At 55.4% G+C, this 21,619-nt stretch overlaps 6 protein-coding genes and 1 non-coding gene across 7 annotated transcripts; 5 read left to right on the top strand and 2 right to left on the bottom strand.

Moving 5' to 3' along the window:
- Positions 1–2,897: 2,897 nt before the first annotated feature.
- Positions 2,898–6,113, bottom strand: COL26b_001178 (uncharacterized protein; the record flags this gene model as incomplete). Its single annotated transcript, XM_053174134.1, has 3 exons — positions 2,898–3,917; positions 3,988–5,759; positions 5,819–6,113. 3 exons carry the CDS (start codon positions 6,111–6,113, stop codon positions 2,898–2,900), a joined length of 3,087 nt encoding a protein of 1,028 aa, XP_053041844.1.
- An 869-nt stretch (positions 6,114–6,982) lies between these two features.
- Positions 6,983–7,079, top strand: COL26b_001177. Its single transcript has one exon. It is a non-coding gene; the product is annotated as a tRNA-Lys (tRNA).
- A 2,324-nt stretch (positions 7,080–9,403) lies between these two features.
- Positions 9,404–10,542, top strand: COL26b_001176 (uncharacterized protein; the record flags this gene model as incomplete). Its single annotated transcript, XM_053174133.1, has 2 exons — positions 9,404–9,942; positions 10,008–10,542. The coding sequence occupies 2 exons, from the start codon at positions 9,404–9,406 to the stop codon at positions 10,540–10,542; spliced, it is 1,074 nt and encodes a 357-aa protein (XP_053041843.1).
- Positions 10,543–11,020: 478 nt separating this feature from the next.
- Positions 11,021–11,657, top strand: COL26b_001175 (uncharacterized protein; the record flags this gene model as incomplete). The annotated part of the gene is made up of 2 exons (XM_053174132.1): positions 11,021–11,538; positions 11,594–11,657. 2 exons carry the CDS (start codon positions 11,021–11,023, stop codon positions 11,655–11,657), a joined length of 582 nt encoding a protein of 193 aa, XP_053041842.1.
- A 755-nt stretch (positions 11,658–12,412) lies between these two features.
- On the top strand, positions 12,413–12,894 carry COL26b_001174 (uncharacterized protein; the record flags this gene model as incomplete). The annotated part of the gene is made up of 3 exons (XM_053174131.1): positions 12,413–12,559; positions 12,624–12,636; positions 12,710–12,894. The coding sequence occupies 3 exons, from the start codon at positions 12,413–12,415 to the stop codon at positions 12,892–12,894; spliced, it is 345 nt and encodes a 114-aa protein (XP_053041841.1).
- A 1,619-nt stretch (positions 12,895–14,513) lies between these two features.
- Positions 14,514–15,520, top strand: COL26b_001173 (uncharacterized protein; the record flags this gene model as incomplete). The annotated part of the gene is made up of 4 exons (XM_053174130.1): positions 14,514–14,524; positions 14,818–15,036; positions 15,115–15,208; positions 15,314–15,520. The coding sequence occupies 4 exons, from the start codon at positions 14,514–14,516 to the stop codon at positions 15,518–15,520; spliced, it is 531 nt and encodes a 176-aa protein (XP_053041840.1).
- Positions 15,521–16,330: 810 nt separating this feature from the next.
- COL26b_001172 (uncharacterized protein) lies at positions 16,331–17,621 on the bottom strand (the record flags this gene model as incomplete). Its single annotated transcript, XM_053174129.1, has 2 exons — positions 16,331–17,506; positions 17,586–17,621. 2 exons carry the CDS (start codon positions 17,619–17,621, stop codon positions 16,331–16,333), a joined length of 1,212 nt encoding a protein of 403 aa, XP_053041839.1.
- Between the last annotated feature and the right edge of the window lie 3,998 nt (positions 17,622–21,619).

Below are 21,619 nucleotides of genomic sequence, written 5' to 3'. Positions count from 1 at the left end.
GCACTGAAGTCACCATGAGGTTCCAGAACATGAAGCACACATCACTCCTGCAAGTTCACCGTCACATCAAACTCCGAACCCGCCGACATCTCCCTCCACCCGAAAAAAAAACCTACGATTCGAGGCCGAACTACAAGATCCCCCATCCAATGATCTAGGCGAGCAGCACAGGTCAAGGCCTCCCAGACGGATGAGACGGGCGGAAGCTAGGTGAACCATAGAAGGTTCCGTTACCGTCAGAAATCTGAGAAAGTCAGAAGACCTTCTGACTGAAGTCAGCCAAGGTCGGGGTCTGGATGCAACGGTCCTGCACGAGGGAAGAAGACGAAGTGGGCCATTGTGGGTTCCAACGAGAGGCCCGCTCCCAGGGCTGCCGGGGAGCGACCCTGGACCAGAGTCGTAGCTTGTTTATCGTTGTTCCAATCCAGTGCGTCCAGGTGTGAAGGTGCCGTGGGGAGGTGCGATGAGTCGATGATGGGACCAGAAGTGACAAGGGGTTTTGTGAGCGCCAGAGCCGCTTGCACCGGAGATATCCCGGTACTCACCTGCGGGAGTGCCTGACCATGACACCGAGAAGGGTGATGGCAGGAGTCAGGCAGTCAGGCTAGGCAAATTGTATCGTTACTTCATCTCAACCTTACGCAGTACACAGCAAAGGTCTCAATTCTTAGATGAAAGGCGTGGTCATAATCGAAAGCTAGTATTGAACGGTAGTTGTCGCAGAGGTGTGGCACGCCGGCTGTCGAGTACAAGCGCACCTTGGAACTTCATGACATGTAGGGGTCCTTGGATTGTCAATCAGACTTCAGACTACTTGCTTGGTAACTTGAGTTTTGAAGCCGACAGGAGGTCTAGTGTGTACCGTAGTAGTCATATTGCTTCGAAGTGTGGGGGACGAAACCAAATGCCGACCTATGGAGGTGAATGCACAGACGCACCGTTCGCCATTTGCCACCCAAGACAAGAGAGACGACCCTTGTCGCTACTCGGGAGTGACCTGATGTTCGTGACAACGGAAAGTGAGGGAAACCTTGCGATGGGAAAAACTGCAGAATGGCGCTTCCCGAGACCCAATTACTGCGCATTTCCCGCGTGGTTCGGCATTGGTGGGAGGTGCCGCTACAGGAAAGATTGATAATCCTAGAGGACAAATGAGAAAGATTTTCCAAGAGGAAGCTATGACATCGTTTTGATGCCACCCTGCATGCCAATCGCACGTGGTGCTCGGTATCCAAAGGATGACCCGCTCCGGGATCCCCGGCCGGCCTCAGCCGGCGGACGTTCGGGACTATCGGAACTAGCCCACGTCCTCTTTGTCCGATGACTAAAGGGTGCATTTTCTATACTCATACGATTCATTGCCCTCGGTCGGTGAACCAGCGGCGTCTGCCTCCATCTGAGACGAGGCTTCAAAGTTGAATTCTATGATGGGGGGTCGACGTTGCCTTCCACCATGTCACCTCACGAAACTCGTCCCACCACTGCCACCCACCAATAGTCTCTCATTCCCCTCTGGCCTGGACACTGATTGTTTAATTGCCTTGTAACATGCGACCTCGAGCTCAGAGCCCTCGAGTCAACACATAAAAGTTTCAAGATGATAGCGGGGTATCAACGAACCCAAGAGAGTCTGTCAGATGAAGGTATCGCGGCGCACCTTCAAGCCAAACCATCTCTATCTCGCGCGCTTATTCATTTCTTGTAACCGGGTAGCACACGGGAAGCTACACCACCAAGCGCCATGGCGGCCGGTAGTTGGGACGCAGCGAGCGAGGCACCACAGATTCAGCAGGCGGTTTCTCGATGAGTCGCTCCTCGTTCACATGCAACCATCCCTGTCTGTGATGGGAGGTCCACACCCTCACGTCATGCCACCAAGACCCCTGCGCACCCCGAACGACGACCCTGCCGTCGATCGTTGGCCCGGTTTGGACCCTTGCACATGCAGCGGCGCCCACTGAACCTCTGGTGGATCCCCCACCCAACGGCTCGAATCCCACTACCGAAACTTCTTGGTTGTCGGCGGGCTTTTCCAGAGCTTTCTTCTCTAGATCCTCTCGTGATCCTCAGATCATATGGAGATGAACTTATCCGGGGCTTCCGGCACACCGATCGTCGAATAGCATCTTGTCACCAGTGGCAGCTTGGGTAGCTAACAGCGATTATTAGCATACACATCGGCTGATATGCTCAATGAACGTCTCTCGGCAGTCACCGAAGGGACCACGAAGTATATCTTGCAATTCTATGGTCTCGGAGTTGTTGGTCAGAGAACTCCTTCACCTACGGGCGTTGACGTCCGAAACTCCGCTACCAAGTGAGACAGCAGCCGAGATCCTCCGCAAGACGTAACCTCGCCGTATGCAGTAAGATGAGTAAGAACTCAATCCACCCGCACCCAACGTCTCTCGGAGAATTGTTTTCTGAGACTTTCTGATGTAGATTTGGATAGCTCGTCAAAATGACGAAGAAACTCCGAGATACGCAGCAGGGCTGGGGCATGGATACTAAATTTCATTACCCTACCCTGTCTTCGTGAACATACTATGCAGTACCAGTACGTGGGAAGGAAATCTCTTGGTAGCAACCACCTCAAACTCAAGCGAACGTCAGGATATAAGGCTTATGTCCTGTGGCACGTCTGACAACAACGTCAGCAACAAGTTCACGTTCCTTAGTGGTCGAAGATGGTCTCATCTCAGTGCTGAGAGTGACTGACGAAAGGCACCAGTTATCCTACACCATGGACCGAGGAATGTTTGCAGAATCCGAAGTATGCCTGTGCTTCATTCATCATGTACTGTTGTACCGTATACAGTATCCCTGCAGCAAAAATCTCCATGTACAGTCTATCGTACATTCATATGAATCGGCCGATCCAACACCCTTTCCTACTTCTAATAACTGCTGACCTGCTTCATTTGCCAAACAGCGCTCTTAGCCCTTTCCCTCACGTCTAGTTCACAGTCGTCCTCTAAGCCCTCAAGTTTGGTAAGGAAACCTAATTTCTTCAGCTCGTAAGCTCTCTGCGCGCATGCGCGCGCATCGCTCTCATCATCCTGCCATGTCAGGTTGCTGATCAGATGGCAGAGAGCCACCCGTACTTCCTTGTCCTTGCTGTTAAAATGGTTCGCAAGGAGTTTGAGCAGATCTGTCTGGGCGATCACCAGCTGCCGATGCTTTGGGATACTCGCAGCCATATGAACCAGAATGAATACAACTGCTTCGATGATCTTTGCCTGAGGGTAGAGCACTCGGGCCTCGCGTCCCGCGGCAGATCCTACCGCGCGTCTCGACGTGGGATGGAGGACCTTAGCCTGAAGTTTTCTGGCCAGTATGTCGAAGAACCTGTCCTGCCCAAGCTCGCTGAACAGGTAGTCAATCATCTCCGTGGTCTCGTTCGCCGACTCTGTGCTAGAGCCAGAACCAGCCGCCCCGATCAGGTTTCTGATGAAATCAAGTCCCTGCTCCTGGATGGCGAGATCGTCATTCCGTGCTTTTCTGAGTGGGTTGAGTTCAGCCTCGCGCAAGGCTGCTAGCCTGGCTTCTGTTTGCCGGAACTTAGCGGGACGCTTCCCATCCACGTCTTGTGGTGGGATGCTGGAGCTCAACCAAGACCGAGATAATGAATCCGGCTGATCCATCTCCACATCGCCGTCCATGTCGTCGCCGACGTCTATAGCATTCTGCTTGTCCATCTTTGACCTCGCGAGGAACAGTGCATCGTCCTCGGTATCATCGCAAATGAGCTGCACGAGCCAACCGGATTCAAGCTCCTCTAGACATTGCTTTTTGGTCTCGGGATCAACGGCATGGACGAAGTGCTTCAATGCCCATAGAGCGTTGAGTCGTAACGCAGCGTTGAGCGAGTGTGCGTGCTCACACAATATTTTCATTACGCCCTTGTCGGCCAGGACCTAGAACGACCATTAACACCGACCTTCTTAAATGTTTCGGCTTGCAACTTACTTCTCTCATTGGACTCACTTCGGTGACCAAATTGCAAATCGCAGCGGTTGCAGCAATTTGGACGTCCACGTTCGGGTGCCTGAGGAAACGGTATAGGGGGACGGCGACTGCGTAATCGACCAGGGAAGTCCTCAAAATACTCACGGAACGCGACAGCATTCTGACTGCATGACAGCCAGCAATCAGCACAGACAGGGGATTGCTTCCGTATCCAGAGTTATGATCTGATGCAGAGGCGTCGGGTACAAGTCCATCTGGCTCGCTATTCTTCGAACGATCCTTTGGATTTGAGGGCTTTCCAGGTGTCGGCGAAAGCGACTGAACAATATGGGCTACGACGTCCTGTTCAACAAAGGCTTTGCGATACTCGTCCTTGCCCGCCGCAAGTGCTCCAATCGCCTTGAGTGCGCTTTCACGCATTCTTACTTTGTGCGCCAGGAGCGGAGGTTGTCCTTCTGGCCCTAGGGCACACGTCGGATAGGTACTTTCCAAGTCCATGCCCGTGTCCGCCTGGGGTGACCATAACTTAGCGTACGCTGACGGTGGAATCGGCTCATACGCATCTTTCAGAAGCTTGCTGAAGGACTTGACAGCGCCGCAATCATAGGCCGCTTTCTGGAGGTGTTCGCTATCCGTGATCATGCGAGCCAGTATCGCCGGTGTCCGCTCCAGGATCGTCCATTTCATAGCCGTGTCCGCGTCAACCAAAGGAGACATAACCACTGGTGGCGATGCCTGAAGTTGATCTAGCATGTCCATAAGCACAGGGACCACGAGGAGGCCGAGACTGGTTTCTCTTAGATGCTTGCTGCCAAAACCGGATCTGAAGAGCGTTGTCAGAAGGTTGGCGGCCATCAATCGTTCCACGTTCTGACGTGTCCTGACCAAGAGAATGAGCCATGGGATGAGTGGAGTCTCCTGATCCTCCTCGGGTTCACCTTCGTTGCCAAACAGCTCAAACCGTGAAGCCTCCCAAACTGACGCAGTTGAACTGTACTTGCTCGCCGCAGAGCGGGCGCGCTCTCGGGCATCGGAAACTCCCAGAGAGGGAAAACGTGACTGCTGAGAGCCAGAGAGTCGCCCCTGGAGTATTGGAATAGCAGGAAGGAGATAATCCATAGCACTAAGACTTTGCTGGCGCGCATACCCGAGGCCGCCGATTTCGAGCGAGTTCCAAGGAGCTCGAATCTCCTTGGACGGTGTGAATTTCAGAGACGGGAAAATAGCCATAATGGCCGGAGAGCACAAAAGCATACAAGCCCTGAAGCGTGAGTCCGAAATGATGGTAGCTAAAGCCTCCAAGATAGGTACCAAATTAGAAGTCGAAGGTTCCGGTTCGGGGAAGAAATCAGACGTGTGATCCACTCGCCCGAATACTTCAGCGTATGGAATAACATGCCCTTGGCCAACAGCGATACTCGCCAGTCTTGTTGCGAGTGAGTCGAGAACATCAGAATTCGCCAGGGCAAGCTGATGCCTCTCCTCTCGACAAAGTTTACTGATTATGTTCGCTACCAACGCGATCTGGGTCTGTTGTGCCGCGGTGTTAGACGCGCCTGACAATATCGCATTCAAAGACTCGATGTGTTCGGGCGCAAAGACGGCCTCGGCCAAGGCCTGTGTATCCACTGGCGAGTCGGGCGTTGCAAGTGCAGAAGACTCGACGATGTTGAGCAGCGCGCGGAGGGCCGTGGTAACGAGCAAGGGAGCATTCGAAATCGGGCAGACGTTCGCTAGCAAAGCAGGTAGGGCACCGGCAGCCAGGATTGGCTCGACAAACGCAGTTCCTCCTGAAAACATTCAAGTTAGCATGCGATTAGAAGAAGATCGTGTCAGGACGAAAACGCACCATTGGCGAAGCTTGCCAGAAGCTGGAGAGCCTGGAACCTTACGGTCTCCTCCTCACTTATCGATCGCGGGCTGGCATGGGGGGCACCGTCCTTGCCATTCACCTTGGCTGGTGACCGGGCAGCATTGAGTATCTTGACGATGGGTTCCAACACGCCGCGCCGAGCCCACTGCTCCTTCTTTTGCGCATGGCCAACAATGTCATTCTTGAGGGCCCGCAGCGCACTTGTCTGTTCGATATAGCTCCTCGCGCTGAGGATCTGGGAAAGAATCGGAGGACTCGAGGACCGGGCCATGATGGAAGAACTTGGTGATGATGTGGGGAAAGGACCTCGGCTCTCTGCTGTCAACTTCAACCAGCACGTCGTGTGCTTGCAAGGACGAAGTGGTGCGGCGGCGACGGAGCTTGCGTCAGAGGCCAAGGTCCATGCAAATGGTCGAGTGTCAAGCAGAAGCGGTTTGAGCTTCGCACAGCGTTGCCAAGCGTTTTCTCAGAGCGCCTAGAAATGCAATAATCGATGATGTCCTCGAACGGAGGGGAGGGGATGTCGTGAGAGAGTCGTTGGCAGTGGTTACTCAAGATGCAGATGAGCCGGGAAGTCGCCCGCAAGATGGACCACGATTAATCACGTCAAGGTCGATAGGTATCGGTAGGCTGGGAGACTGACTGAGTACCAGTGCCAGTTGGCGGCACCGGGGATGGCCAAGGCACGTGCACTCACTGTACATCGCAACCAACCGTTTTCAGAATCCTCACATGCTAGCTGAAGCTTGGGGCAGCGTGGCAGCGTTGGTCAACACCGGTCAATCGTCAATGCAACGATTCCTGCCACCACCTTTCGACTCATACCGGATCGGCGCTAATGGAGCATGATTCTCAGAACGAACTTGCAGGAGGTTGGAAGCTTATGGGGATTTCATCTTGACAATATGCACCCTCTCGCAAGCTCCATTGAACCACGACTTTTATTAGATGTTGTATGCAGTCCCCAATCTGTCTCACTCTTGAAGTGTCTATCCACTGTTATGATTCACACAGAGAATGTTTCCGGAAGAAGACGAATTAAAGTTTACTGGCACTGCCCCAACTGCCCAGAGTGAGTAGGCCAATATAAATGAGCAAAAAGTTTCGAGGGCCATCACGTGATGGAGTTGTGTCCTGTCGTCCTCATTGGCGCAATCGGTTTAGCGCGTCCGACTTTTACGGCTGATTCTAGGTCGGTGAAATCGGAAGGTTGTGGGTTCGAGTCCCACATGAGGAGAACACGTTTCTTTTTGTGTGTTTAACAGCTGTCATCTTGAAAGCTTTTGCTCCTTTTTGCCTGGTTTTGGTTCTCTCTTCTCTCAATAGTTAATCAGCCTCGAAATATGATCTCATTTAATGAGCACATATAGCGTAGAGAGGTTATTTAAGTTCTAGTAGCAGACACGCAGTTCAGATGAGAAAAGTGTGAGGAGCGATTTGTTATCAAGCCCTCAGCGGAAGCTAAGTCGCACAATACAACGGTTACCGCGATGCGTCTTCCTGGTGCAGAGAGCAGAAGTCGATGGCCAATATAGTTTGTGAGCCGCGCTGGTAAGCGTGGCCCTTTACGAGGCACTGTTCAACCCACGCGGAACGGAACGAGTAATTAACTTCCACACAGCGGAGTTGCCAATTCCTCTAGGTGTGTGAGACTATGAGAAGCAGCGCTGGAGCGGGGCATTCCACAGCATCGGATGTTGTGTGGCTAGTCTCATTGAGACAACCTGGTCTGGACGTTGTCAGGGTTCCGTCATCGTGAGAAAAGAGAAATATCGAGCCTCTGTGTCACTGAATAGCGCGTGTGCAATATGCTACTGCGTACAAGCCGTTCACTTGAGCGGGCAGACGCGTTGGCCGCCGCTTAACTAAGGTCAAGCAGATTGAGAGTAGGTAAAGTTGTTCTCGGGTCCCATCGTGTCACCCGAGGCGGCGCATCGCGGCACTCAGCCAAAAGCACCGGGATATCTGACGCAAGATAACTGACATCTGACGACTTTACAGTGATTTTGGGACCAGGGACTCCGTGACAGCGGCAAGCAAAGCTGGGGCATCGGAGATCAGCAGCAGGGGTGTACATGATAAGGAGAAAGCGCGAAAAAATCGCAGCGGCAGCTGACGGCACGTTGTGTCGGTGAGGGTTCCCATACGTTCAGTCGGGTCTCCCTTACCACAGGGCAGATACGAAGAGGAAGAAGTTTAATCCAGAGAGATTCTCCTCCATGGAACCTTATGTCAATGCAGATGGACGTATAATAGAATGCACAGTGTTATTGTATTAGTAAGGTACCTTGACTGGCATCTTGTTGTGCCCCAGGTAGAGAACATTAGACAACTTCTTCTGTTGTTCGAGGAAGGTGAGAAGAAAAGGGCAAAGAAGATTGAGCCTCCCAAACGGCGCTTCCGGCTCCAGACCAGGCATCGCAAGCAGCCAGAACCTTGTCAGCACCTGGCCGGGAGGCTGTAGAAGGGTTGCACCGCTGGCCTAAAAGCGACTTTAGCGGCGTCTCTCGGTGTCCAGAACCAGAAGGGCGGCCCACCATTATGGCTTCAGTGCAAAAATGGTACAATCAGCGGCCCTCAAAAATTAGAGAAAAAATCCTCAGAGGTGTCTTTTACCTCAATTGTCCCCTCCCCCTTCCCCCCTCTTCCATGCTGCATGGCGCAGATAAGTAGGTACTACCTAAGGTGCCCAAGGCAGCGAATACCAGTAGCACCACTGGCACGTTTTTGCGTGTCCAGGTGTCAAATCCCCCCACCAAACCCACCACAGACGACTGGTTGGCACCAGAGGCGTCAATGTAAGTCTTGGCTCCGGTGCCGAGACCGCAGAAAATCAGATTCGCGCGTCCTCCTCCTCCACACATGGCATGCCAATCCCACTGACTGACGGCGACCAGTCCAGTTTCCCGACATTTGGGGCCTTGCCTCACTGTTCCACTGGTACCTTGCCTGTTACTGCTGGTGCCGAATGCCGTCGACACCTAAGGGATCTTAGCTGCCTCTGATGGTCTGAACCATTCACGCGATTCAATCCAGTGCATCCGCGGAACCTGGATCTGGAACCCAATGAACCACCAAACTACCTACCGCGGCGGCGAATACCAAGCGTCGACTACTTACTAAACCATCCCAGTTCCATGTGGGCAAACGATGCGCCCCTCGTCCCGATTTTTCGACGTGTGGTAATCTGATCTTGGCTTTGACAATCCGCAAATCTGAGCCGACCCCAGCCAAACCTATCCAACCCAGCCCGTTAAACTATCAACCTAACCTTACCTACCTTACCTTCCTACCACTGGCGAACACACCCCCTCGGCCTGCCTCCTCAGTATCCATCGACTGGCGACTACGGCTGTCGACCCTCGCCCGCCCGCTTCTTCGACCCACGATGCGCCCGAGACCATGTTGACAACATCTCCCATCGTGGCCAGCTCCGCCAATGCGTCGCCCAGCAGCTTTCATTATGCCCCTACGCGCTCCTCCCCGCACTCGTCTCCTGCCCGGCTTTCGGCCCCTTTGCCGCGGCGGCACTCTGCATCCAGATCCTCCCCGTCCACCTCAATGACCTCACCCTCCCAACCACGCCCACGACAATATGTAGCTGTCGATGCCGGCACTCAATACTCTCCCATGGAGTCTCCGAATCACCAGCCCCAGGCACACCCGACAGAAGATGTCGCCGATGCCCCGCGCACCTCAGTGCCCGCCACGCCCGCCGAACCCCCACCAGCGCCGCGTCCTCAACCGATAGACCCTTCCGCGTCTCTGCCGCGACCCCAACCTCAGCCGACAACGCAAACGCAGACTGTCGTGCCTCCTGCCGTACGGCAGTCATCAGTCACCATTGCCTCACCTGGCAAGCGACGGAACTCCCAAGACCCCGCCATCGCGCAAGCGAGCGCATCCGGCGCCGGCGAATCTTCGAGCGCGGCTAAGCGCCCCAAGCCAACAGCTGGGCCGGCCAAGGTACTGCCGCTGCGGTATGAGCTGTGCGGTGTCGAGGATATGGTTGTATTGATATCACACATGCTATCTGAACTCATCGAGACCAATGACGCCCTGGCTCTTCGCTCTGGCAGCCTGACTCGGTTCCACTCGAGGTAAGCAAAAAAAGGCGCTTCCTATCCTTTTGATATCTATGTATGCTTACTGATATGGTGCGCAGGACGACACCGAGCATTTCTGTACTTGACTACCTGAACAGACTAGCGAAACACGCGACACTGACACCGCCGCTGCTGCTGTCCATGGTCTACTACATTGATCGACTATGTGCCTTATATCCAGAATTCACCATCAACACGCTCACTGTACATCGCTTCCTGATTACGGCGGCCACAGTCGCGGCCAAGGGCTTATCGGACTTGTTCTGGAACAACACTACATATGCGCGAGTGGGAGGCGTTAGGGTCGCCGAACTCAAGCTGCTGGAACTAGAGTTTCTTTACAGGGTAGACTGGAAGATCGTCCCAAACCCCGAAGTACTCGTCGCATACTATCGGGGCCTGGTTGAACGCTGCCCCGGGTATGCTCTGCAGGATGAGGATGCGGTCGTCGAGGATGAAGACTCTGACGAGGTTGACGACGAGGATGGGTCAACCGAAATTTCAGATGGCGGCGGTGACGACAGTGGGGACTCGCCCGATGATGAGAGCCCCGCGAAGTCGCCGCCGCCCGACGCAGCAGGTGCGGCATCGTAAGCTGCTTACGGGATGTCGGGGGTTCTGATCTACAACATGAGGCGTGGTTTTCTTTGGTTGTTCCTTTAAAAAGGGGTGGGCAGCTGCCCTTAGAGGCATAGCAAAGTGGCGTTTGGACAGGCGGTATCATTTTAACGCTCAATGAGTGATAGCGGTAATGAAATACCACACTTTTCTGATTTCATATGAGAATGCTTGGGGCGTGTCGAATTCTTCAGATTGTGCATGGGACTGCTTTCCCGTGGTATTTCTTAAAATATTCCCCGTGTCTTGGCCACAAATTCGATGCGGCCATCGGTCGTTCATCTAGGTGCATTTCTGTGCTGCGTTAGGTAGCGTAAATCTGCCGGACTAATCCCGCATCCGAAGCTGGGTCCCCCGGAACCTCTCCTCCAACAACCCCCGTCTCCTTCAATCAGCGCCATCACCCAGGCCACCGAATCCGACGACTGAACGGGTGCAGAGAAACCGAAAAATCATGCGCGCGACATCGTTCCTGTCGGCGCTCTTCGCGGTGACCCTCGCCGCCGCAGCTGAGGCGCGCCTCGCCAAGATCTACGTCGAGCCAGTCTCTCTCGCCGCGAGCAAGTCGCCCTCCTTCCTCGCCGAGGTCGAATACGACGCAAAGCAACCCGCCGAGGCGACCGTCTCGTCTTTCGAGTTTCCCGAGCTGCCCGAGGACGGCGCGAAGCTCGTGCGCGTAGGCGTCTACGATACCGCGACGAAGCAATGGACGTCCTCCGTGTCGGTGGCCTCGACGGAGAACTTTGCCAAGGGTTACCAGCCCAACATCCTCCTGAGCGTGGACGCTGAGGGCAACGTGGTTGGAGCGGGCTTGAAGGGCGTCAGGATCGATGCGGGCGCGACGAGGGACTTCGGGCCGCAGGCTGTTGTTCGGGTTACGGGACAGGGCAAGACACCGGAGCTGAATAAGCCTGTTGTACTGAGTCCTGAGGGAAGGAAGGTCGTCCAAGAGGAGAAGACCCTCTTCCAAAAGTATACCATTCCTCACAATCGGGTGTTCTTGAGCTTAAGGCTAACGTCGGCACAGGTACTGGTGGCTGATTGCGATCGTTGTCCTCATGACGGTCACGGGCGGCGGCGATGGAAAATAGACGACGATATAGAGGATGGCAGCATTGATGAATACCCATTAATTGATGTTTTATTACTGCATTAGACCGCGAGGTCTGTTCACGCGAAGCTGTGCTTAGGTGTCCCGGCGGTGTTCTCACCCGATTCGAATCCTTAACCTCCCCCCTTCTGTCACTGTAAACTGGCTGACTTGACGCATCGGCGGGTGCAGAAGGTATCCTTCTTCCTAAGTCTAGCGGTGTACTCTTATCGGGAACCTTGGACTCAGAGCCCAGGCTATAGAGACTTGCGTGCACTAAATATGGGGACGTCTACAAGTCCAATTGCCAATGATTGGACAGGAAACAGAGCTTTAATCCTGTCTGATGCCGCATCTCATATCGATCGCTCAGCCTGGAGCCTTCAGTTGACAGCCTATCGCAAGCCTTCTATCGCCTTCCGTCTTCCAGACAGCTCTGACAGGGACTGACACGGCACGTGTGGTATGGCTTTTGTGGCGCTAATCCTGGCCGGGACTAGCGCCGCTGCTAAGAGACATGCAAACCACTGCTAAAAGCTGGGACCTGCTGGGGAAGGTACGATCGAATTGATAAAATCCGCCGCCTACCTTACCTTGACCGGCGCAGCTTCACCTCCACTTTCCATCTACACCCACGCTATCCCACCCGATTCTTTCCACAACCGCAACACTTACGTTAGGTCAACGGCAATCGCCTTTTCGTCGCCTAAGCTTTACTTGACAATCTTCCCTCTCTAACACTTTCAAACAAACACAATGGCCGCCGAGAACTCCGTCACCGACCCTACCACCGAGCTCGAGAACAAGGGCAAGGGCAAGGCCGTCGCCAGCGAGGAGCCCGTCGAGCAGAGCGAGGCCATGGACGAGGATGATGACTCTAGCGAAGAGGAGGAGGCTAACGAGGTACTTACTTCCCAATCCTCCCCCTCAGTGTATGCGCGCAAGCTAACGTTTTAAAAAAAAACAGACCGCTGAGCCTGGTAAGAGCTGATTACCGCGTCGCCTACAGCGCAAGACTCTTCCCACGACCACGACTAACGATTGGGTTTACAGTTGACGAGGACGATGGTATGGACGAGATCGACCTGAACAACATCGTTGAGGGTGGTCGCCGCACCCGCGGCCGTGTCATCGACTTCGCCAAGGCCGCCGAGGAGAACCCTGCCGACGACGAGGACGACGAGGAGGACGATGACTTCCAGGCGCCTGCCGACGACTCCAAGATGGAGGAGGACTAAGCGATTCCTCGCCACGCCTCGACTCGTCTTGCTTGCAGCCACCAACACACAAGGTGGCACGGTTACGGTTATGGAAACGAACAGCACATCAGAAAACGGAATGGGGGGTTATACAAAAGTTTTACGTGGGCTTAAGGGTTTTCTCGCTTTTGATGACGGCGTGTCCGGTGATTGGACACATGCAGCAGGCAACGGTGGATGGATATTGCCCGTTTGGACGGCGTTTAGAGACGAGTTGGTCTGCTGTCTCGCCCGCCCAGGGGACCTCAGGTGGGATGGAATGTCTCTTATCCTACCTACGCTGCTCTGCCCGCGGGCGTCAATACCCCGACCATGAGTGCTATGGAAACGAATACATGCAAACACTGTACGGCCATGTGCGAAGTAGACGTGATCAGATCAACAGTGATGCTAGTAGTCAATGCTGGTGTGAAGGAGGTAACCGGCGTTATGCGTTGATGCAGGTCCCAGTAGCCGTCCCTCGCAGCAGTTTTTCATTAGCTGTCCAACGGGGATTTATCCACATGAAAGCTGCCAGCTCGATCGCTGATTCATGCATGAAGCGGCCTAGATCCGATCGAGGGACCAGCACTGCCTTGGCAAATGGCAAGTACGTAGTCACGTAGCTTTCCTTTCTGCGAATAATTCTGCAAGGCACCGCAAAGCAGACAGGACGAACCGATTCATCCTTTGCAGGTCGAGTTTGGCACAGCTGACGGGACGGACCATTAAGACGTATTTCTAAGCTCTAGGGTCGTCGGGACCCGACGAAACGCGGTGCGGCCACTTGCGCTAGAACCACTTCAACATCTTGGACGAGTGCTGCTGAATGTAGGCAGCGGGGGGAAGCTGGCCGGTGTCAGACGGCGTGCAATTTAGGGGACTTTACCACAGACGGCGGTTCAAGGAACCCGCCCGCCGCTTGCACGTTCTGGCCCTTCCGCCATCTTTTAGGTTATTGTCACTGCTTTCGATTGGACAACGGGACGACACGTACAAGAGCCTGGAAAGCACTTACGTTTTGCCTCCGAGAACAGGACCTCTCGCAGCAGGACAAATAGGTCGCATCCAAATTGACCACCTTACACGCCTGCTTATTTCTCCGTTCCCACGACGGTTTCTTACAACTGAACATACTTGAGCCACTCATCTCCCTCGTCGATCTCGATTCCACGACCCGGGCCATCTCTCGTCATATTTCCCCTTTCCCACACATTAGCTTGCCTTTCTCAACAGGGGTGTTGACGGACCAAGAGAAAAGCCAAAGACGTCAGTGGACAGGACTGCCGCTACGGAAGTCTTGCCAAATAAAATTAAAGATCGCCCAGCCGTCATAGACATACCCCGGCACGCACCGAAGCGACGACCCAGGCCGACCGGGCCCTTCGACATAGCAACGACCAGCCTTTTTTTCTTCGACGGCTGGAAGACGCGGGCAAGGACTTCTTGAATTTTTCCCCTTGTTTGACACAAGACACCCCTTTTGGCATTCCGCCTAGAGACAACCCGCGATCCGAACGACGGCGCCCGGATTTCCGTGTTGCGCGCGCGACACATAGGTTTCCAGTAGCTTAGGGGGTCCTCTGGACACGCCGCGACAAGGCGACGGTTTGGACACCATGGCTTCAAGGTTAGTACCTAACGGTTGATACATCTGCGCCCCTTGCTTCGTACCCTGGCATCACGAGCTTGCGCATACATCTCGAGGTCATCTCTTCTGCTTCGGAATCGTTCTGGCGGCCGTCATGGTTCGAGTCCGTCAGCCGAAGCGTTGCGGATGAGACAATGGCGCCTCCCCCCACCAACGTCCTTCAGATCGCCAGACGAGCATGTCACGATGCGACTGCGAAGACCGCCATGGATCACCTACAACACGAAAGAACGTTGATCGAGCTTCTGCTAATGTTCATGCGTGAATGACAGATTCGGCGCGTCCTCGCTCCACCAGCGCGACTCCCGCAGCGCCTTGTTCGAGGGCTACACCGGCGACAACGCAAGGAGGCCAGTCAGCGCCTCGCCATCGCGTCTTGGCGGGTATGGCTATGGCTACGCCGGCGGTAGTGCCTCCCCCGCGCCCACGGGGAGCCACCTCGGCGTCGACAACGGCGCCCGGGGGTTCCGCCCGGCGACGCCCAACTCGAGGTACGCTCCCTCCAACGCCGATTGCATGACGGCGGACGCTCCGGAAGCAGGACCGATTTGCTGATGGATGTTCATTAGGGGTCAATACAGCGATGCAGTCCTCAACGAGCTCGAGAGCCAGAACGATGAGCAGGTGGAGGGCATCATGGGCAAGGTCAAGATGCTGAAGAGTGTACGTGACATCCTGGCGACAGCCTCCGGCCGGCGCGTCGTGAATTACAAGCCGCAAGACGGTGAACCGGCAGATGCGAGACCAGCCGCTGACGAGACCCTTTAGATGACGGTAGCCATTGGTGACGAGATCCGCGAATCCTCCGCCCTCGCCGAGAAGATGAACGACACCTTCGACTCGACCCGGCTGCGCCTTCGCGGCACCATGAACCGCATGCTGGTCATGGCTCAGCGCACCGGCGTGGGCTGGAAGGTCTGGCTCGGCTTCTTCGCTGCTGTCTGCTTCCTCTTCATGTACGTGTGGCTATTCTAAAACTTGAAAGAGTTGGGAATACCACACCCCCCTTATGGGTCACGGTGTGAGGGCTTGACAAAGGCCAATGAGTTGACCTTGAAAAATGGCATGCTCAGAGACGAAGTTACGGCAAGCGGGAGGAGTTTTGCGAGAGAGACGTTCGGATTACAACCCTGGTCCACAAGGGCACAGGAAATGGCGTCTTTTCTCGCGAGGTTGTGCTTGATCTTGCATTGCCCAGGGTCGGCCGCGACTGATTGATCTCGCATCGCTCGGCGTTACTAGGAGTACTTCATTCACAGGCTCTCGTATATCTCAACCTGTTTATATTCATCACAGGCACGCAAAGATTGGAAATTGCGAGCAAGAGCGATGCATTTGAATCACTGCCGATGAGAGACGCGACGAAGAGAAGAACCCCCCCAAAACGGCAGGCCTTTTGTGTGTCTTGCATGTGTCTACGTTTGAAAGGACGGGAAACGAAATGAAGGAGTTTGTTGCCTTTGGCCAGTATAATACACACTTTTTGTAATAACGGGGTATACCGACTAATGCTACCACTTTTTCTGCCGCCCCTCGATAGAGCAGGTTCGTTTTGTTTGTCGGACTTTGTAACTGATACATTACTGTGTCTCCTCCATCCCCGTGATAGGATTGTGAAGAAAGGGGGAGGATTTCTATAAATGAACATCCACTTCTTGCTCCGTTCGCCTCGTCGTTCGTCGCCATCCGTGATGTGAATAGCTTCGTTGTGTTTCAAAGGGTATCTATCGTTCATGAATCTGTCCTATTCGTCCGTCTTCCCCAGCCTGCAATGTAGGAACGCATCTAACGCCTCTGGGCCCTGACGTTGGGACTGCTATGCAACATGCTGCTGTCCATCATGCTGCTGTCCGCAGACAGCAGCCCGCTCAGATCCATGCTGCTCCTGGGCCCGCGCTCCCTCGTTGGGCTCAGCGGCGCCCTCAACGGCGCGGCAACCCTCGGCGCGAAGCTGATGTCCCCGTCGTCCTCCTCCTCGTCGCTGCTGGCCCCGCCGCGTCCGTCGTCGCTGCTGCTGCTCAGGTTCACCTCGGAATCGGTCTGCTCGTACACACCGCTGAGCTCGCCCGCCTCGGGGATGTCGTCGTCCAGGTCCGCGTCCATGTCCATGCCCATGCCCATGCCCATGCCCATGTCGTCCTCGTCGCCGGCCGCCAGGAGGTCTTCCTCGTCGAGCATGCGGCCCCCGCCCTCGGCCTCGAGCTCCTCCTCGCCGCCGTAGATGTCCTCGCCATCCGCGTCACCACGGGCCATGGCTTGCCGGTACGCATCATCCGCCATGCGCATGCGCGCCTCGACGAGGTCCTCCCGTCTTTCCTCCTCGTCTTCGTCCCCGCCGCCGCTCTCGCCGGGGCCTTGCGTGGTATCGTCGTCATCCTCCTCCTCAGAAGCTTCCTCGACGCTGCTCGTCATTCCGCTAAGACCATCCTCGTCAGAGTCCTCTCCGCCGTCGAAGCCGAAACTGCCGTCCGCGTCGGGGATCTCGTCATCCAAGTCGCGCGGCTCGTCGTCGCCGTCGGGAACCTCGGCGTCCAGGTCCGGACCGAGGTCGTCCCCGCCATCCTCAAGCACATCCTGCCCCGCACCGCCGGCCTCGGCGAGCTCCTGCACGAGCGCCTCGCGACGCATGGCCTCGGCGTGCTCTTTCTGCTCCTTCTCCTCCTCGCGCATCTGGTGCAGCGTCTTGGGGATGCCGGGGGGCTTGAGCCAGCCGCTGCCAAAGTTGCGCACGTTCAGCCTGCGCCGGTCCATATACTGCTCGTCGGCGCGTAGGCGCGCGAGGGCGGAGCGCTCGATGAGGAGCTGGCCCGCGCGGCGGGATGACGAGCCATGTTGTTGTGCTTGCTGCTGCTGCTGCTGCTGCTGTTGTTGTTGGGTCTGCTCGCCCGACTGTTCGTGGGCTTCGAGGAGGGCGGCCTGGGCCAGAGGGTTGCGGGACGAGGTGTACCAGATGGAATGCGACTGTTTTGGTTGTCCTCGCGTTAGAAGACGTCACGATGGCGGGGTACCCTTTGAAAGCTTGGTAGGGGGGGGGGCTTACATCTCGTGGTGTCAGGTCGGGTAGGAGGCCGAACATGATGGATACTTTTCTGACCGGCGGGAGGGCGGTCGAGTGTATGTAGGTTGGGTTCGCCTAGGTTCGTCAACGTCGTTGTGTGCGGGTATCACACATGATCAGGTGCTGTTGAAAGCGAGCTGTCTCCCCTATTGCGTAGCTATACCTAGCTGCAGGCACGCCAGAGTGGTTGCGAGTGTAAACATTTGACAGAGTACGTACTGGCAGCAGCGACGGGGGTTAGGGGACTTACCCCACACTCGCAGACGCGCCGCGCCTAGCGCGCTTGATCCCTGTCGCAAGAGTTCACGATGCTTCACTGTGGGCGGCAGAAAATGTGGTTAACTACGTATTTATTCAACGACATCCCGTCTCGTCACACGCGGTCTTCACGATGTCTCAACGCGCACGACGAGGTGTGTGTGGCACAAGCCTGGGGAAAGTCGTGTCCCCGCCCCTCCTACAACAGCAGCAGCTGCCAGCAGACAAACAGTCGGTCAAAAGGGTGCATCGGCCGTCGCCCACCGCCAAATTGCTCTCGCCTCAATTTCTGACCGAGGCGTCGAGCCTGTCTGCTCTGCCCTGGCCTGGATGCCAGGTTTCACTGAGAGTGAAGTTTCCGTGGTTACCCACGGCGCCTACGTCTCCTTGGGTTCCAATATTTCTAGTTTTTGTGAGGTAACAAAAACAAGGTCCGGTACCGCTGCCGCCTGGCTCCCGCCTCCCGCCACGGCCCACGAATGCTGCGTTTCTCTCGCATTCTCGACCCATCCGCAGCGGACGGGGAAACGAGGACCAAACGCTCCCTCGCGCCCCGCGACGGACGCTCTGATGTGTCTCATCGGGAAAAGTCGGAACCACCGCTGACATCGGAGTTATTGGCATTGGTTGTGTGTGCTCTAGTGGAGGTTTCAAATGCCATATTTCCGCAAAGTGGGATCTCTTCCCCTTCCTTGCGCGGCCTTGGGCTGACTCGAGTGGACACTTTTTTTTTCTGCCATGTCCCTGCGTCAACGGTCTGGACAGTTTCTGGCCGCTCCGATATAGGGCGGTCTGAGAAACCGCAGTCCAAGACCGCTCCGCAAGGGGTTACATCCGCACGGCCCTAGTTGGGAGGAACCACCGAGCCGACTTCGGCGGGGCTCTGCTAGCGCTATGGAAATGGTAGAAGCATGCTATGCAGGACATAGGTCCGCTTCCGTTGTCGTGCCCCACACAGCGGTGCGGAATTCGTTCAAAGAAAGCCGTTACCAGAAAAGACGCAGCTATTTCTAATTGCAATTGATCGAGTTGCTGGTCTGACAGTAGCCGGTGACACAGGCCAGGCATGGGGCTAAATAGGCTCAGTCTGACCATCTTGTTTGACAGCATTTAACGTGTTGTTGATTCGCCCGTGCCGTCATGCCCAAATAATTCGCCGGTGGCGCTGCAGAGACCTGCACCAGGACTGAGGTAGTGAATCCGAGCCTGTGTCATACCTCGAGACCTGAGTTGGAGGGTGGCCTCGAGAGGGCATAGGTGATCAGCCGCTCCCAGCATATTGGGCACATTTACATATGCGTCCATCCAGATCCAGGATGCTAACACGTGCTTGCTGCGAGGGATGATCTGGGAAACCCTAACTGCCTCCCCGAGTTCAAAATTTATCAGGGTCGGAAAATGCCTTTCCGGGTGCGCGTTCTGACAGGCATTCGGCTTATGCACCTCGACAGCATCTGTGACGTAGGAACTGCGTGGCGCCCAGGCGGTTCATCACCGAGGCGTGAGTCTCTCGTCTGGCAGCTGTGCCGTCCATGCCTGTGCCTCTCGTCTTCGGCAGGCTAAGCGTTTGATTCCCTGGGACGAGAAAGGCCCCTCTCCTCTCCTCTCCTCCCCTCCAGCTCCAATAGCCAAGAGCGAGAAACGTCTGTGCGTAGACGCCAGCAGGGGTCACACCAGCAGGGAGCTGTGAGATCTCGAACGCCTCCGGCCGGCGGGGTTGCATTTAGCATGGGTGAGACTAGGGGATGCCTAGCTTCGCTGTAGCTCAGATGCAGATGCAACAAGTCGCCGTCGTGGTTGGGCCGAGATAAGACGGTTGAAGATGCGGCTACCATTGTGATTGGCCGGCTTCTCCAATTTCACGTTGTCGATTTTTTGACAGCGACCCTTTCTGCTCTGGGCGACAACATCTCTCGATGCTGCACTGCAGTCCGGTCACGCGCCAACTTCGTTTCCTTGGGCTGGATATGCCGGACGACGAAGAGACTTGTCGCCTTATCCGTATGTCACTCTGTGCGGCAAAAGAATACGTTCCCTCCATCCATCTCATCTTATTACAGCAAGCCTTCCCTTCGTGCTGCCCTTGACGCATGTGCTCGGTGCTGCCCGCCATTGGCCAGCCTTCCCATTGAACCCGTATTGTTTGCATTTGTGATGCATCTCATCGGGAATCTCGCTCTTCTGGGCCACGCGCAACGCTGCTTTTCTGACGAGCAGCGCAGGCTTGTCTCTGTCAGAGCTTTTGTCCGTACATTCCCGCCACTACCCATGATTGATAACGCCTCCGGCGCTTTTGAGAAATGTGAGAGGTTGCGCTGCTGACCGGTCCCCTGATTTCCCGTCGGCCTCTGCCGCCGCCCAGCCATCGACACCACCAACTTCCGTAGATCGGAGGGGGTGATAGGCAGAGGATAAACACCATCCATTCTAATTCGCGCTTGATCTTCGGAGTGAAATCGGGACATGCATTCTTGTCGTTCCATGACGCAACGGACTGAGATTATCGGACGTTGCTTGGTGCCTTGAGCCTGCTGCCGCCACCACCGCCAAATGGCGTACGCACCCGCGAGAGATGGATTGAAGGACCCTAGTCGTACACACTAGGCAAAGCTTTCGGCATCAACGCGCCCCCCAGCAGCAGTAGCATGTGCAAGCGCACTTGTAGATGAACGATGTTGTAGTGTACACCCTCACCCCGTATCCCCAAACTCCATCCCCCAAATCACCCGCATCGGTGCTGGATTCGCCCTGGTAAGGGTCCGGGTCCAATTTCTTGGGGGGTTACTGCGGCCTGTCAGGGGCCCCCAAGCGGAGGCGACATCGGCCAAGGCCTCTTTGAAATGCATCAAGGTGATTGGCCGATGCCGAAAGCTTGCTCGTCGATGACATTAACCTTTCAGCTATTCAGTTTCGCAAGATGCGTAGGTCAACTGGGTGCCCCCTGCTTAGCCTGCATGCGGTGTGTGGGGTGCATCTCTGTCGCTGGATTTGGCCGAAGCGCTGGGTTTCTCTGCTGAATTTCTTTTACACCAAGTTATTGTCGCAAACAACACTCGACTGGAAGACAGCTCGCCTGGGGACACCAAACGAAGATTATCAGGCAATTGCTCTGCCGCCGGGGAAGAACGCGAGAGGCTGGCTAAATCGGTAGACCCTTGGCATGCGTAGCCAAAAGCCAGGTTGCTGGCGGTCACGAACAGAATTGTGCGAATTGTACGTAGTTTGAAAGTCGACTGAAGAGGACGGTAGGAACGAGCTGGGCGTTGGTTGTCTCGACCTTCAGCATCAGCCCACGGGAAATCTTAGCCACTGCCAAAACACGCGGTCAGAATTATTCCTCGTGTCGACGGCTGAGATGGCAGACAATGCGGTCTAGCTGATTTACCACTAGCTCGACCTGTCGAGTTGTCGAACCAAGCCGCCGGCGGCCCGCGGGTAAACGAAGACCAGGGAAAGAAAACGGCATAACCGCCCATTAAGGACCCTAGCGAGCGGCTGTGGGAATTGCTAGCAAGTGACAGATCTTTTCTTGCTGATTTGAATTGGCGACGTCTCCAATGGCGACGGAGTCTCGGAGGGCAGGCGGCGACGTGAGGAGGCGAAATGGCTCCCGAAAGATACTATGTGCCGAGTCCAGTGTACAGTGCCGGTGCGGACGACGTCGCAAAACGGAGCAGAATCAGAAGAAACGACTGTCGGTCTAGGGGCTGGCTGTGGATCGGGCATTATTGCAAGACGAGTCTAGCAACATCGACCTG

This window comes from Colletotrichum chrysophilum (assembly GCF_026319265.1).
Source record: "Colletotrichum chrysophilum strain AFK26 chromosome Unknown scaffold_5, whole genome shotgun sequence".
Classification (NCBI taxonomy): Eukaryota; Fungi; Ascomycota; class Sordariomycetes; order Glomerellales; family Glomerellaceae; genus Colletotrichum; species Colletotrichum chrysophilum.
This window is presented reverse-complemented; position numbering and strand designations above follow the sequence as displayed.